Raw genomic sequence first — 13,737 nt, 5'->3', positions numbered from 1 at the left:
CAATCAAGAATTAAATCTTAGCTACTTTGTTAACATATCTACCCAAATGAGTGTATTTGTTAAGAAACAGTATACGTTAAAAAAAGAAAGAAACAGCATACATTAATATATAATTGGACTAGCTGACATCAGCATTTTACCTGTTGCCTCATTTTATCATAATTCAAATTAATTTTAAAAATTAAGCCCAATAAGCTGTGTGTTTTTCTATCAAAACTGTTTTATTCATCTGTACTCATTATTTTGACATCCTAAAAACGTTATATTATTAAATGTAAGATTCAAGAACATTTTTTATTAGAATACATGAATTTCTTAAGTTCTAAATTTTCTGAACTGAAAAATGTTAAAAAATGAGACCAAACAAAAACCTCCCTGACAGAACAGAAGTTTGAGCTCCATTCATGGTCAAACACATAATCAGATTCATGAAAGAAGTTTAAAGTTTTGTTTGCAAAGGTACCATGGGCAATAAAGCAAAGTCATAAAACCTTGTTCAGTCATGGATTTTACACTCTCCTCAGTTTTAAAAGAATCATCATTCAGGATTACGAAAAATGGCCCACTCCACTGTCAGTGTATATAATAACAAAAGCCCAACTGTGCAGATGGAAAATCTGTAGGTAATTTCCAATTCAACTTCTTGAAAACAGGTATTTTCAAAAAAAGAAAAACATGAATTTCCAACTCTATATTGTTTCCTTCTAATTCAGTCTACACAGTCTTTCTTCTTATTGCCTTCATGGGAGTGTCTCATTAATAATGATAATAGCACTTTTCTTTTAGCTCTCCCAGTGGCAAATATTCCATTCTACTTTAGATGGACACTTAATTAAATATTTGAATAGTGATGTCAGTTGTATGTTTTTTAAGGCATTGAATATTATTTTGTATTGTATCTGCAAGCAGGCAGAGAGAAATATAAGGATTGGACCGAGCAAATACCCCTTTTGAGAGGCAAAAACTTCAATACTCAGATTTAATGTAGTGAAATATTTCTGGTTCAAATTTAATCAGGAGATCCAAGAAAATGTTTTTCCATGCTCTGCCATTTAAACGAACTCAGTCATATTTCTGGTATAAATGATTACCTGAGTAGATTGAGAAATAGCTTCATCCAATGCCACAGCTCGCTTTTTGACATCTTCTTTAATTTGACTGTAAAGGGTGTCAGCTGCCACGTACTTCTCTTGGATAGAAAAGCCTTCCCCTGGGCTCAATTCCAGTAACTGTGGCCCAGTTTTGTTCATCTTATCTATATGAGGCTTGTGTTCGGCTATCAACTCTCGCAGTTGCTATAACAAACCAAACAGCTTCTCAGTATCTCAGGGTCACACTTCCATATTACAGCTGTCTACATGCCCAATGCATCCAGCTGGCAAGAAACTCCAAACACCCTTCCCATCACAAGGCATTTAACACAGGACGGCTCATACTGCTCCTTGCCAGCAAGAGATGCCCCTGACACAAAGAATAAACAATAGTCTGGTCACGTCAAAGTCTCTTTAAGGGTACGTACAAAACTGCTCGTTGAGTGAAATAATGAATCCCAGTTCATTATGCATTTCCTATCAAGAGCAGTACACACTCTGACAAGGGTCATATTACATAAAGAATTATGAACTCACTATGTCCCCAACCTATAGAGATTAAGCCATAACTCTCGGTGTCCCTTTCTGTACACTCATGATATATGCAAAAATTCTTTAAAAGGGAGGAAGGAAGAAAGGGAAGGAAAGAAAAGGAAAGAAGTTCAGCAGAAGGCAGACATAATGCCAAGAGAAAAAGTTAAGAGGATATAAGGCCATAAGGCATTGTAGTTATGTATATATTTAAACCAATATAAAATGTGTATATATAGGTTACATTACATATACCCAAGTATGACTCCATTATATGTATATATGTGATACCTATAATATACACATATGACTAAATCCATCTGTATTTTAAAACGTTAAAGGCTACAGGGTAATCAATCTATCAGACATGTCTGTATACTGAGCATTATTGGTAAGGTGTGTTGAAAGAAAAATATATGACACATGAAATATTTTGCATAATGTCATCTAATCAAGAGATACAATGATATTTATGCCAATAAGTGGGTGTGTAATGGAGCCCCATTCCTTCTAGGAAGGCAAATAAATCTAGAATATCTATACTCCGTAGAACCCAGAGCCTCCACTGAGCAGTGGTTCATGGACCAGATCCAAAGCTACACCCATCTTTGCTTCAGGTCTCTCTTAGGGTAGCCTCCCTGCAGCATTGAGGAGCCTTCCATTTGTACCACAGTAGTGATTAGGATCCTTAATCAGAAGCTTCTTGTCCTCACCAGAAGGTTTATCTCCAAATTATTTGCTACCTAGCCCCTAACAAAAACTTCTCTGAGAGAAATTATATTCAGGAAAGACAGTCTAGAGAAAGCTACCAATCTTCTCCTGTAAACATTTTAATTTCTATCATTCATCAAGAAGAATCGCCAAGATAGCCACATATCTAGATACTTATTGAAAGTGCTCACTAAAATCAGTCATATAAATTATTTTGAAAATTTTTAAGGAAATTGGCATATCATTAACAATGGTGTATTTTTTTTCAAGGTTTAAATCCTTTATTTTATTTATTTATTTATTTTTAATTTTATTTTTTTATTTTTTAAAATTTACAATGATGTATTTTTGAATACAATGCTATTTTTGAAGTTTTTCTGAATATGGTCTCCAAACTCTTAAAAAACAGCTAAATAGACATAAATTCCGTTAAAAGAAAAAGAAGGGGTTGGTCCTAATCTAACATGCTGCTCATAAGGATGTCTGTGATCTAGCTCCTGAGTGGTCCAGGCTGAGATTTTCTTATTTTTGTTTCATATTATGAGATCATCTATTCATGCTGCCTTAAGGAATGGAGGTAATAATGGTAGTAACAGCTAATAAACAATCTCACAAAAAAGCAATGTGTTACACACGTTCTGGTTTCAGTACTCTACAAGGCATGTTGGTAAATCAAGTTTACACTCTGAGTTATCAAGAGACTCTCAGGTAAAATGAGAGATCTCTGCTGAGATGTCCCCAGTTGCCTAGCATGTAGGTAGATCTCATTTGTGTAGCACCACTGTGAAACTCCTTAGTTTGGGAAGTACTGAGATGACCCTTTTTCAGACCATTCCTTTTTTAAACATCTGGTACTACCAGATGCCTACTTGGGTGTGTGTGTGGAGAAAGGGCCCAATGGGTGATGTCTTCTGCCTCATATGTAACAAAATGATTCTTGGCAACATACTGCCATAAGGGTCGAGTCAAATGGAGATAATGAGTGTGACCTCAATGTATCTACCATATAATAACTGGTTCTTGGAGCCATTTTTCATTCCTGATCAGAACGAACTAGAAGATCTTCCCAAACAAATACAGCGGAGGATAAGGCCGTGGAGCTGCAAAAGAAAGGCTGTTCTACAAGGCTGTAAATATTATGAATAATTTAGTTGAATAATTTGAAGACTCAGCTACAAAGTTTTGTAGTTCCTTTATACGTAAAACTGTACATTTGAGAGCTGAAAGATTATGCTAAAAAGGGAAAATTAATTCCACTTTGAAATTCAGTAATAATTCAATAATAATCTCATTCCATTATTTGATGTTATGACAGAAACACAGCTGCTCAAATCTCACCTCAGAATTGAAGAAATCCACGTTAACATTTTATATTAAAACTTATTCAGTGGATAGGCATCAGGATTTCTGCCACGAAGAAACCTTTATACCAAAATTAAATTCAATTCTACATAATTTCTAGGTCTTTCTCCTGCTGCTTTAGATAGAACTTAAAATTTCCATTTTGCATTAAAGTGTTGACTAAAGCCCTTCTAAACAAATGCTTAGGGATATTCTTCAGTGCCAGTACATTAAAAAAGTAAACAAACAAAATAAGGGTGGCACATTCTTCAAACAATGATGTAATACACCACTGAGTTAAAGTCTTCCTGTGTGCGTGCACACACACATGCGCACACTTGCACACACGCATGATTAATCTCAGAGTACATCTTGTATAGATCTGGGAGACAGCAACTAGGTTCACACATCCATGACGGCAACAACTTCAGAGTTTTTCTGACAGTCTTGAACCCTCTCTCTCATTCAAACCCTTGCAAAATTTTAAGCCATGTTAATATTTAAGTAGCTGCTGAAATGAGGGCTTCATAATGCCATTTTATTTATGTTTAAAACATGATATATTTGTAGATGTAAATATACTCTCTAGCTTAATCGTATACGCTTATAGGAGCAAAAACAAACATCAAAAGAGTTCCATGCACATAAGGTTAAAAAAAAATGGGGAAACAACTTGTCTTTGCACCTTTAGCATTCTCCCTTCTCACTGACTTAGCTTTTACATTATTTGTGTTTTGACACGCTGTCATATTGTCAATTTCCTCCAAGCTCAATGGCCTTGTCTGTATGATGCCGCTTTGATGTATTTCTACTATTTGCTTATATTCTAGAGGTCTCCAACCAATACATATTAAGTATAAAACTTAGTCGACATATGTAAATTAAAAGCAATTCAACATGCATCAATTCAAAGTACTTCAAAAAGCTTATTTCGCTAACATTTAAAAATGAGCACTTTGCTTTTGTACCAGGAAGGCTTATACTTCATACTATTCTAGGAAAGCTGGGATGTAATTAATGACATACACAATGTGGCCTCCCCACATGAGTCTTTCTCACTGTAACCCTGGAAAACAGGTGAGCAATATGAGGTAAGCAACTGTGCAGACCAGAATACAATATTGCTAAAACCCCCCAAAATAATGTAAAACATCTAACTGCATTTAAAAAACACCATCCCAGTGCTCACTTTGGCAGCACATATACTAGAAAAACAGCATAACCATCGTGGTTCTCTTTCAATGGGGAATACAACATTCTCTTTAATACCCAGCTTACCCGGTGCTCTTCCTGCTGTTGTCTTAGAGTTTCATATTCGAGGGCTGGGGCAGGAAGCTGAGAGATGATTCTTTGTGTCTCTGTCAGCCATGGCCAAAGTTCTTCATATGTTTCCCAGAACTGGTTAACCAGGGACTGTGCTCGTTCTAGCTGTAGATACCTCTCTGAGTTTATCTGGCAGATGGCATCATAGTTCTTCAACACCTTGTCCAGTTTTTTCTAGAAAATAAGATAATGAAATGTGGTTAGCTGGCTAAACAGGCCAAACAGCACATATACTCCAGAATGTTTTTTCTAGCACTATATGCTTAGTGCAAAGCAGGCACTCACAGATGTATGTTAAACGAAAAAAATCATTAAAACCTATTTAGATTAGGGGCGCCTGGGTGGCTCAGTTGGTTAATCATCCAACTCTTGACTTCAGCTCAGGTCACAATCTCCCAGTTCGTGAGATGGAGCCCTGCATCAGGCTCTGTGCTAACAGTGTGGAGCCTGCTTGGGATTCTGTCTTTCCCTCTCTCTGCTCCTCCCCTGCTCACATGCTCATGCTCTTGCTCTCTCTCAATAATAAATTAATTAAAAATTTTAAAATGTATTTAGATTGTAACTATTTCTATGTATAAACATTCATTTTTAATTTAAAAAGACCCTTTGGGGGCTCCTCACTGGCTTGGTCAGTATAGCATCTGACTCCTCATCTCAGGGTTGTAAGTTGGAGCCTAACGTTGAGTGTAGAGATTACTTAAAAATAAAATCTTAAAAAGAAAAATAAAGATCCTTCAGGTTCATCCATATTTTTGCACAAGGCACGATTTCCTTCCTTTTTAAGGCTGAATAATAATCCCTTCTATGCTAATGTTGTATCTTACAACAACAAAAAAACCTTTCACATATATATGTAAAAAATAGCAAAAATGTGGAACCATAAAAGTACAACTGGAGATCAAGATATATCCACACAACAGGTTTTTATATTGTCATCAAAAATCATGGGATTTAATGACAGAGAACAAGCACCCCCCTTCCCCCCCGTCAGAAATATTAGGTGACAAAACCCAAAATATAATAAATAAACAGATTCAGGTTTTTATGAAAAAGACAATGAGCTCTCCAAACATAATAAGCCAAATTCTTCAACTATCCTTCTAGGTCGTATAGGCCTTCTGGGCTAGAAAACAAGTCTCATATGAGTCTAGCGACATTAACATTACTTTCTGGCCAAAAGTAAAGACTCCCTCTCACAAGTGAAGTTATAGGAGGAATTGCTAGCAAAATTAATTGCATATATTACAATCAGAGTACAACATTATACTATACACTGTATTTTATGGGGTGATCATAGTGATCTAGATTACGGTATAAATTTACATCATAAACTAATAGCAGAAGATAAAGCACAACAGGAATCTAATAAACCACAGAATGACACAGAAAATATTTCATGATGATCTCTATTTTTCATGTCAGTCTTTATAAAAATAATAAAGGAAAGATTAAATTATAAATAAGTAAATTGCCAGAATAAATAAAAGTAGTATCAATATACAGTTACATTCTATTACTTTGTCCATGGTACACCTTGAAACCAATGCATACTATTTAAAGTGTAATCTTAGGCATAAACATTTGCATATTTTTTTTTGTTATGGGATAGTTTCCTATCAGAAGCATTAGTATACATTAATTTCTTTAGACTGCTGAGATGTCTGAATGTGAATTGAACTAAACATTTTTACTTGTGACTGGTTTTCCATCAATTTAAAGGATAATTAGAAGTCTAGAAACCAGATGCTTTCTTAATTATTCAGCTCATTTTTCTCCTGTACAGCTTACCAAAATTTTATACAGAATGGATTTCAGCATTAAACAGAACCATATATTTTGAAGCATACAGACAACAGGTGACATATAGAGTGATAATTTATACCGATAATAATGGCAATAATACAGCTAACATTAACTGAATGTTTAACGTGTGCCAGTTATTCAAGGATGCAAATTTTAATAGCTTTAGTGTCTATTAAAAAAAGTGTCCCCAGGGTGATTCCCTTAAGGAATATTCCTTTTACTTTTACTCTGTAAGCTTGAAAAAATGCCTTATTTAAATCTCATGATTCAGATGTCCAAATGGCAGCTGTGGATAAAGAAAATGTGCTGCTCTAGGACTGAGCACTCAATACATGCCATTTATTTGAGGGTCTCAGCAGCAGCCACACAGACAAGATTATACCTTCATTGATTGCTTTTCCTCTTCACTGCATGTGGTCATGATTTTATGTCCAGATTTGACAAGCTCATCAATAATATCCTTGTGTCTCAAAATCTCCATGGTGAATTTCTGTGATTTACCAGAATAAAGATAAAAAGAGAGAGAGAGAGAGAGAGAGGCTGTGTGACTAAAATGAAAACAATCAGGCAAAGTAGTTAAAAATACCAAGTTACACTAAAAGGGTCTTGTAAAGTAAATCATGCAATCCCACGTTCTAGATTGGAGCACGTTAACAAGCAATTTTGATATAACTGGAAATGTACTTCTTCACCTTTTGAAGCTGCAGCTGAGCAGAGGTCTGGTCTTGCTCAAGCCTGATGTCACCCAGAGACATCAATTTCTTTTCAGTTTCAGTAATCCAGGATAATTCAGCATCAGCTGCTTGGTCAAACTAAACAGAAGATGAATAATTAGGTCAGTAAGTTCCTGTAACTGGTGCCAGAAAAATACCTACCTAAGATTTTTTAAAATATCCTAATTACACAAGTGGAAAATTTGAGCTTATCTCTTCATGGCATCCTGAAATAATTCATGGTAATGACTCAAGTTATAAAGGAGAGGTTCCCACAGAATAATTAAACACACGCTCTTAAAACACATTGAATCTGTAACATGGCATTAATTATTCTGGGACAGCTAAGTCTGTTACCTTCTTTTTGGTTGTTATAAGAATTTCCTCCGTAAGAGTACTATCCAAATTAAACAGCTAAGAAAGTGGGTATCATCTTTCAATCACTGCATTCATCACTTTAATCCATATGGTATGCAGACAGCACTCCACTACTGACGTATAAGATTCCTAGCAAAACTCATGAAATATTCCCATTTATTTATCATACTATGTGTGTATAAATGTATGTGCAAAGTATGATTGTGTATGTAGAGTATACCTGCAAATGTCTCATGTAAAATTTTTTATATCTCATTTAATAATTCACTTCCAAGAGCGTTCTTAAATATTTTACGAGGTTTTATTTTCCTGGTCTTAACAATAATTCATGGTAGAAATTCATAAAGTACAGAAAAATATACAGAAGAAAATTAAAACCTGGAGTTAATACTGTTGGTATTTTAGTGAATTTTATTCCAGAAGTTGAAAAAGATTTATAAAAGTCTGGGATAATACTGTATAAACAGTTTCATATCCTGCTCTTTCATTTATTATGAACATTTCCTATGTCATATTCTTTGAAATGTGAATTTTAAATAACATCATTGTATTCTAGCATACGTGGATATTTTCATTTAGGCACACTGCATTTTTTGCTATTATATAAACAGACCTGTAATAAATATAAATCTCTGCTGGCATCTTCAATTAGTTCTTCAGGGTAGATTCCTAGAAGTTAACTACCAAGTCAAAGAGCATGAACTTCTTCATTACCTTGCATGAGACAGAACCCGATGCCTTCTAGAACCAAGCAGGTATCATAAATGAGCAAAGTGCTCCCACAAGCACCAATGGTAAATGGTAACTAACATTGGCCTTAGTTGGAAGATTTAATGGGAAACAGACATTGCAAGCACTCAGTTACAGTACTGCCAGAACTTTTAATTTTTCAAGAGAATCTGGAAATCTAGATGAGAGCAGGGGATATATAAGTGACGAGAGAGAAGAGTAGAGATAAGATAGTAGGTTAGAAAATAATTCATACTTCTAAAACACTCTGTGACACAATGCAGACTCACGGGAAGACGGAGATGTGCTTTCCCTGTTCCTCATAAGCACACCTACAAATACCCAGGCGTTACATACACGCCCACGTTACATACGAAACACGCATAAGATTGTGAAAGAAGACAGAAGACAGCACAACTGCTGTGGACCTTGGCGCCCGGGGAACAACACAGTGGTGAATTCTCTGGGTTTTCTTCTTGCCTCACACGTCCTAGACTGGACACTGGAGAAAATGGAACCCGGAAACACCAAGAGGCACAGACAAAACCCCAAGAGAAGTCTGCCCCCTCAGCCAGATGACCAGGAAAGGGGCATCCTAGCAAGACACAGAACTTTTAAACGATAACCACTCTGTCTAGACTCCACAGGAAAAAAGGCTGTGGTCTCACCCACACTCATGCCAAGGAAGGCCTACATTTTCGTGCTCATGAGCCTACATATCAAGGTGCTGGCACTGCTGCCAGGGTGATGTCAGAGAAGGCCAAATAGGGAGATGCAACTTTTGGTGCCACTGGCCAGTAAAAAAGCTCCTGCCCACAGTATCAGTGGAGATCATGTGGGGAGCCCCCACAAGCAGTCATGAATTGCCCCTCCCTATCTCCTCCGGGGTGGTTCAGAGAAGGCCTAGTGGAGAGTCAGGATTTTCACCACGGCTCTGTGGTTAATGTAGCCACCTTCACCGAGCTGCTGGAAAAGACTGCTCCAACAGCTGGAGGTCTAATCCCCACTCCCAGCCGGCAGAGATGAGGAGCACCCATGTCAGGTGTCACGAGAGGCTGAGTGGGGAACGTAGACTTCTGCTTGCACCCGGCAGTACCCCCAGCTTCTTCTGCCAGAGTGGTGCCTGAGGAGGCCAGTCCAAATGAAAGTTTAATTACGACCCAAAACTCCTAAGTTAGCAGCAAGAACCAAGGCCTCCAACTGAACTAAAGAAAGATCATCAATGATGCCGATACCTAGATGACAGAAATGTTAGTACTGTCTGACAAAAATTTTCAAGGAACAATGATAAAAATGCTTTAATGAGCAATTTTAACCACCACTGAAATGAATGTGAAAAATCAGAAGGCCTTAGCAACAAAAATCCTCAGCAAAGAAAGAGGATATATAAAGAACCAAATGGAAATTTTAGAACTTAAATATATAATAACAAATAAGATCAGAGGATGAGATCAATGAAGGGCACAGAGGAAAGAATCAGTGAAGCAAAAGACACAACAACAGAAATTACCCAAGCTGAATAATAGAAAACAGACTGGAGGAAAAAAAAAAAAAATCAATAGAGCCTCAGGGACCTGTGGAACTATAATACAAGATCTAACATTCCTGTTGTTGGAGTCTCAGAAGGAGAAGAGAAAGAGATTGTAGAAAAAAAAAACCCTCAAATATTTTAAACAATGATAAAATTACAGAAATGCAGAAATAACTTCTGGTTGCCAGGAGTTAAGGAGGGAGCAGAGGTGGGAGGCTATAAAAGGGAGACATGAGGTAGTCCTACGGTGATGAAATGTTCTGTATCTTCACTGCATCGACATCAACATCCTGCCTGTGATACTGTACTATACTTTTGCAAAACGTCACCACTGGGGAAAATGGGTAAAGGGTACAATGTGACTGTCTCTATCTTATTTCTTACAATTGCATGTGAATCTACAAGTATCTTAATAAAAGTTAATTAAAAACAACAACAACAAAAGGTCTGTGTGGATAACCTCTGTGTGAGCTCCAGTTCACATTTTCCTTTTAGATAATATACTGCCAAACTGTCCTTCAGGTAGGATATACTGATTTATACAGCCACAAGGCAAGTTTTTCTGTACCCTCATCACCATGGGGTACAATTTATTTTTAAATAATATTTTCCAAGTGTATCAGTGGACTTCCCTTAATTATAAGGAAATAATCTGCCAGCAGTAACCTGGCACAGACTTGAATAGCACTGATTAAGAGTAATGTTACACTTTCCATCTCACAAAGAAAGAATAACAAATTATAGAAGTGAAAAATACTTAATAATATTATAAATTATTACAGTTTTTTCCTATATATCATGAACCCACTTGTTTTCACCTTTGCCAAATAATGAATGAGTAAATAAATACTGATGCCATTTGCAGGTCAGTTTCTTTTAGTCAATGGTTCAGATAGAAGAAAAATTTAGTAATCATGTAACTAATGGGTCCCAGCCAGGAATACAATAGAGGTGTAAAAAAAAAAAAAAAACAACAAAAAAACAAAAAAACAACTCAATTGCATAAGGATATGAAGGAGGAGATAGGGCTTAACAGACCTTTCCTTAACAACCTCTAAACTGCTGCCTGAATAAAATCTGATAGAAACCAATACCTACCAAAACAAACAAACAAACACGATGCAAAATCAGGCTGCTTTAAGACTAACATAGTGTCTGGACAGCAGATTGGAACACATTTGCCACATTGGGCTGTCCTTCAAGTGTCACACATTTAAGAGGACCAATGATATGCTGAACTTGTTCCAGACAGAAATTCAGAGTTTTAGTCCACAGAGTGGGGTGAGCTCCTTTATAAGGGCAGTCCTTCTAAAATGACTGTGTGTACATTTATACATTCAAACAGAATTACTCATTTTTCCTGTATTTCCCATAACTTTATACATTATTTTTTTAGCGAAGCCACATTTTTCATAAAACTTATTGAAAAGGCTCCTGGTTTGCAGACAGTAGTGTTAATAAATGTTTTTTTTTTCATTGATTCGTTACTTTTTCTGCTACTGGGACAAACCAGAACAATGTGGCTTCCAGAAAAGAATCCATATGAAAGACCATATGAAAAATTGTATCTTAATCTGGTTCAGTAATTTTTATATTAGTTTCAAACGGAACTACTCATTAGCAATTATTCACCAATGTGAAAAAGAAAAGAAAAGAAAAAAAAGAAAAGAAAAGAAAAGATAAGATTTCAAGGCACCTGGCTAGCTACCTCAGTCAGTGGACCATGTGCCTCTTGATCTCGGGGTTTCAAGTCTGAGCCCCATGTTGGGGGTAGAGATTACTTAAAAGTAAAATTTAAAAAAAAGAAAAGGAAAGGAAAAAATTTCAACTAATTCAGGAGCTTCAATGTAGAAAAAAGAAATCCTCATGAAAAACAAGTAGAAGAGCCTTCATGGTTAGATTATTCACTTTCAAGATATATACGATGAAACTTCAAGGTAAAACTTTATTATGTGATTCCCTTAACAAATGTGAAACTGGGCAGAACAGTCCAGGCCTTTGTACCTGAGTGCAAGTGCTGCAAGATATCTGAATAAAATTTAACAGTAATGACTTTTTTCCTCTACTGGTCCCTGAAAAAACAAAGTGACAAACCACCCCGCTTGTTTGTGATCAGGCAATTTTCAGCACTTATATGACAGTCCTAGTAAATAAAGTCAGCCTGTTAGTGTTAATATTAGTTTAAATCTATTTCTCTTTCTCTTAAAAAAAAAAAAAAGACTCCAGTGAAAAATAGTATGGGGATACCATCTAAGTTGCCAAAATGGAAAGCTGAAACTAAAACACTGTTTCTTCAACCAAAGCAAATATTTGCTCTGCTAAAAGAAAACAAGACTGCAAGCAGAAATTTCCCTCCTGTCTTTTGAGATTTTTTTAATTAAATTAGCAAATATTTATTGTTTAGCAACAAATGGAATAGCCCCAGGGTCTTCATTAAGCAATTTACAGGGAAGCAAGGCATTTTATTTACACCTATAAACTTTCGAATGACTATATGTGTACATTTCTAATAGACCATAAAGGCTGCTTATTTTACAATGTGAACAATATGGAGAACCAGTTTATTAGACCAAATTTTAATAAACTTGTTTACTGCTCACTCAAGTAGCAGAAATTGACTTCAAATAAATTGTAGATAATATTACCATCCGTAATTGCATTCTAGGAAATATTCTACTAGGTTTTATCAGTGGAATCTAACCACTGACCTACTATAACTCTTATTATAGTAGAACCAGTATTTCAGAAATTTCCAACAAGACTGTGAAAGACATTTAAGATTTTATTTATTTAAAAAAATTTTTTTAATGTTTATTTATTTTTGAGAAACAGAGAGAGACAGAGCACAAGCAGAGGAGGGGCAGAGAGAGAGGAGACACAGAATCCGAAGCAGGCTCCAGGCTCTGAGCTGTCAACACAGAGCTCCATGTGGGGCTTAAATCCACGAACCATGAGATCATGACCTAAGCCAAAGTCGGGTGCTTAACTGAGCCACCCAGGCACCCCTAAAGATTTTATTTTTTAAGTAATCTCTACACCCAACGTGGGGCTCAAACTCAGAACTCTGAGATTGAGTCGCACACTCCACCAACTGAGCCAGCCAGGCACCCTAATAGTGAAAGACATTTTAATTGGCTATCTCTATTCCTGAAAAACGCTCTAAAACAATAATGGCCAGCATTTTACTGAACACACTAAGTGCTTCACATGCAGTATCTTCTCTAATCTTGACAACAACTGCATCATCTGGGTATTACCATCTACTCCATTTACAGTTGAGAAAACTGAGGTAGAGAAAAGTTACCTGACTTACCAGGGCTTACCCAGCTAGTAACTGTTGGAGCTGAGACTCAAACCAAGGTGGTCTGACCCCAGAGACTGCATTGCTAGTTGCCCTATCACTGGTGCTCGTATACAGTTCAGGCTTCGTGAACTCAAAATATGCATGCAATTTCACCAAAAATGGCTCATATACCACAACCGTCAATAAATACTAGGTTTTAACTTCTTAAACATTTCTCCAGTCTCTGACAAACTACTTTTGTGTTTATCTAGAGGGTTTCTTTTAAGTGGAAATAGAGGCTTA

General features: G+C 36.3%; 1 protein-coding gene across 29 annotated transcripts in view; it reads right to left on the bottom strand.

Annotated features, from left to right (window-relative positions):
* DST (dystonin) overlaps positions 1-13,737 on the bottom strand; it is a 491,438-nt gene that overhangs the window by 51,742 nt on the left and 425,959 nt on the right. For all 29 annotated transcript variants that reach the window (XM_019457466.2, XM_019457473.2, XM_019457470.2 and 26 more), the window contains 4 exons: positions 7,493-7,612; positions 7,183-7,290; positions 4,953-5,171; positions 1,092-1,295 (listed from right to left, as the gene is read on the bottom strand). In XM_019457466.2, coding sequence (XP_019313011.2) covers positions 1,092-1,295; positions 4,953-5,171; positions 7,183-7,290; positions 7,493-7,612 — 651 coding nt within the window. The remainder of the gene's footprint in view (positions 1-1,091; positions 1,296-4,952; positions 5,172-7,182; positions 7,291-7,492; positions 7,613-13,737) is intronic.

Source organism: Panthera pardus, unplaced genomic scaffold (genome assembly GCF_024362965.1).
Source record: "Panthera pardus isolate Hobbes unplaced genomic scaffold, ASM2436296v1 HiC_scaffold_17, whole genome shotgun sequence".
Taxonomy (NCBI): Eukaryota; Metazoa; Chordata; class Mammalia; order Carnivora; family Felidae; genus Panthera; species Panthera pardus.
The sequence above is the reverse complement of the archived record's forward strand: the minus strand, read 5'-3'. Positions and strand labels throughout refer to the sequence as shown.